The sequence below is a fragment of the Camelus bactrianus genome, chromosome 10, assembly GCF_048773025.1.
Source record: "Camelus bactrianus isolate YW-2024 breed Bactrian camel chromosome 10, ASM4877302v1, whole genome shotgun sequence".
Classification (NCBI taxonomy): domain Eukaryota; kingdom Metazoa; phylum Chordata; class Mammalia; order Artiodactyla; family Camelidae; genus Camelus; species Camelus bactrianus.
This window is the reverse complement of record NC_133548.1, coordinates 10,665,902-10,669,165: the sequence shown is the minus strand read 5'-3', so window position 1 is coordinate 10,669,165 and position 3,264 is coordinate 10,665,902. Positions and strand designations below refer to the sequence as shown.

Sequence of the window (3,264 nt, the reverse complement as noted above, 5' to 3'; positions counted from 1 at the left end):
CCTAGGGAGACCAGACTTGCACAAGGTAACATGTTCTCCCCCTGGCAGAGTGAGCCTAGAACAAGGAGAGGGGCATTGTGTGAAGACAGCTTAGTCTTTAGATTTTTAAATACTTGTGTTCTCATCCTAGAAATGTCTTTTGTTAGCCTTTAGTTTTCGTTTCTAAAAAAATGAAGACAGTGATACATGTTATGGGCTAAGCGAGATAACCCACGCACAGCACCTGGTACCTAGCAGATGTCCAGTCAGTGTTGATGCTCCTTCACCCATGCCCAGGACATCACGTTGCCCTGTGTGATGTAGCTTTATTTCAGTTAGACAGTAGTGTTCACTTCCTTGAATAATGAGCCAGGTCTCAGTTTGCTGAGTACATTCCTGGCTCATGCAGCTCATCCCAGCATAATTATTACTAGCGTCCGCTCTCACATGTGTTCTGATTTAAATAAGTTATAGAACCATCCTACAAAGAACTTTCTCAGCGCCTTCCTGAGGGCGTCTTTCAATTCCTTGTTCCTCATACTATAGATCAAAGGATTTAAAATGGGAGTGATAAAAGTGTAGACCACAGACACCACCCGGCCCATCTCAGGAGAGTAGCTGGAGCTGGGGGACAAGTATATAAAACTGGTGCAGCCATACTGCAGGAGGACCACTAAGACGTGAGAGGAGCAGGTGGAGAAGGCTCGGTGGCGCCCTCCTTCTGACCGGATCTGTAAAACAGCCGCCACGATGAAGATGTAGGAGACGGAAATCAGTGAGAGGGGGAGGCTTAGGACGACGAAGCTGATGATACACAGCGCGGTCTGGTGAACGCGTGTGTCTGCACAAGCCAGGCGCATGACTGCGGGCATGTCACAGTAGAAGTGGTAGATTTCGTTGTTGTTGCAGAACGGGAGATGGAAGATTAAAATAGTCAGCGGTAGCGACAGCAGGAACCCCAGCACCAGGGACCCCACCACCAGCCCCACACACAAGGGCCAGCTCATGATGAGGGTGTATCGTAGTGGGTAACAGATTGCTACAAACCGGTCAGAAGCCATGACTGCGAGCAGGACACAATCAGCCCCGCCCAAGAAGACAAAGAAAAACATTTGGGTACCACATCCGGTGATGGAAACAGGAGTTTTGCCCATTGAAAGGAGGTTTGCCAAGGCCAACGGGGCGATGGAAGAGGTATAGGAGATTTCCAGAAGTGCCAAGTTAGCCAGGAAGAAGTACATGGGGGTGCGGAGGGAGTGGTTGATCTGGACAGTCAGTGCAATGATGGCGTTTCCACTGAGGCTGGCCAGGTACATCGCCAGGAAGGCCACAAAAATCACCACCTGCACCTTAGGGTCCGCTGAGAAGGGACGAAAAAAGAATTGTATCCTTGCAGTTTTATTTGTTTCTTCCATGGGCACTGCATTGGATCTATTTAAAGGAAAGATGACACACGTCTCTCTAGGTGTCTCTCATTTAATAGGATGCTTTCTCAACTCCTCCATTCAGCGTTGAGCACTTTCTGAAGTCAGCAGTTATGTGCACACTCTCGTTTTAGAGAAGATCATGTGATATTACAATTTATTCATTTGCCACCTCCTCCCTCACCTTTCCTCCTTTACCCTCAAGTACTGAAGATTCAGAAATCCTCAAGGGTGGGAATTCTGATCATCTTTGCTTTAGTTCCAGAGCCTAGCCCAATGCCTGGTATGGAATGGTTTCCAAGAAGTATGTGCTGATTGAATTAATGAATAAAGTCAATTTAAAGTTACAAAATGGATAAAGTAAGGTATCAATTCATTATGTGAAGCTTGAAATTAAAAAATTTAGGAATGTCATAAGTATACATCATAATTTAGAGAAAATTGAGCTGGTGGTACATCGTGTACTGCCTTGCAAACTCTGCAATTTAGCTCAAAACCTAGACACTTTATTGATTCATTCTGCTTCTTCTGCTTTACCCAATTTTTCCCTACATACTGATAGCTTGTCCTTCAAAACTTTCTTCTATCTGTTGCTTTGGTCCACTGTTTTCTTACATTTGGATTCTTATGCTCTCCTATCTAATCAAATCTCCTATTTCCTTTCTTTTCCTTCTGTAATTCATCCTGCTCTCCATTATCATATTATTTATCTGCTTAACATTTTTTCAATGCCTTTCTATTTATTAAATGTCAGCTTTCACACTCCTCTACTGATTATTTCAGTCTTTCTTGGGTCTGATTCTTTCAGGCTAATTGCACTGTGGCCCTCAGTTATCCTGTTATGTACCATATGGTCTGCTCACTGGCCTCTTATCCATCTTCTCTGTCCTGTTTCATATAATTCTGTTCTCTTTCCAGCTAGAAATCTTGTCTTCTCTCTTTTGCCTAATTCAGATTCTGCCCACTTTAAAAACTCTAGGTTATGTTCTTTTGCGAAATCTTTCTAGACCATCCCCATCTAAGGTCATTCCAGTCTAAATCTCTCTCTTCTTTCTCTGAAATTCTGTGTTGCTCACAGCATTATGATTTTAGAGCTAATACACTGTCTTTCCTGGATCTGTGTGTTCTGTCCCAAATTACAGTCTAGGTTCCTGGAGGACAGGGTCTCTCTGTCTTATGACAAATGATCATTTATTCCGTTTTAAGTGCTGGACATCCTGCAAGTGCGTGGTATGTGTTAGCTTACTTCATCCATAAAATCACTTTCGTAGGCATGCACTATTACCATCCTCATTTTATAGATGAAGACATATAGGCTTAAAAAGATTAAAAAGTGTTCTGAAGTCACCTAAGTTGAAAGTGGGAGAGCCAGGATTTGAATAGAGTCTATTTGACTACAGAACTCTTGGGCTTAATCTTCGTTTATACTACGCTGCCTCTCATTATACTTTATGTCTCCTAAGTGGCTTTGTTACTTAATTTCTTATAGTTCAGCCACAGGTAGAACCCTAGATGGGTTAAGGAGCTCTTTTCTTATTGGGAAAAGAGCACCTAAGATCTGAGACCAAAAATGTTGGATTACAGTATTTCCGGACTGTTGAGGCATAATTATAATCCAGACTGTGGCTTATCTAGTAAGTGCCACCCTTGCCAATTCAACAACAACAAAATCTCCCTTCTTTCCCTTATAAGGAGCAGAGGGAAACCTTTTGGTTAAAAACTAGTTTTGGGTGAGGATGGATGGGGAGTGGTTTAATTTATCCTTCATGAAAGAGACTATAGGAACAAAGAAAAGGCAGAATCCTCTGTGACCCAGGACCTGAGGTACTGAGTGAGCCCAAAGAGTTTTCATAGGTGCCTG

General features: G+C 43.0%; 1 protein-coding gene across 1 annotated transcript; it reads right to left on the bottom strand.

Annotated features, from left to right (window-relative positions):
• Window positions 1-422: 422 nt before the first annotated feature.
• LOC105070169 (olfactory receptor 10V1) lies at window positions 423-1,394 on the bottom strand. Its single transcript, XM_010956485.1, has one exon. It carries the CDS (start codon window positions 1,392-1,394, stop codon window positions 423-425), a length of 972 nt encoding a protein of 323 aa, XP_010954787.1.
• Between the last annotated feature and the right edge of the window lie 1,870 nt (window positions 1,395-3,264).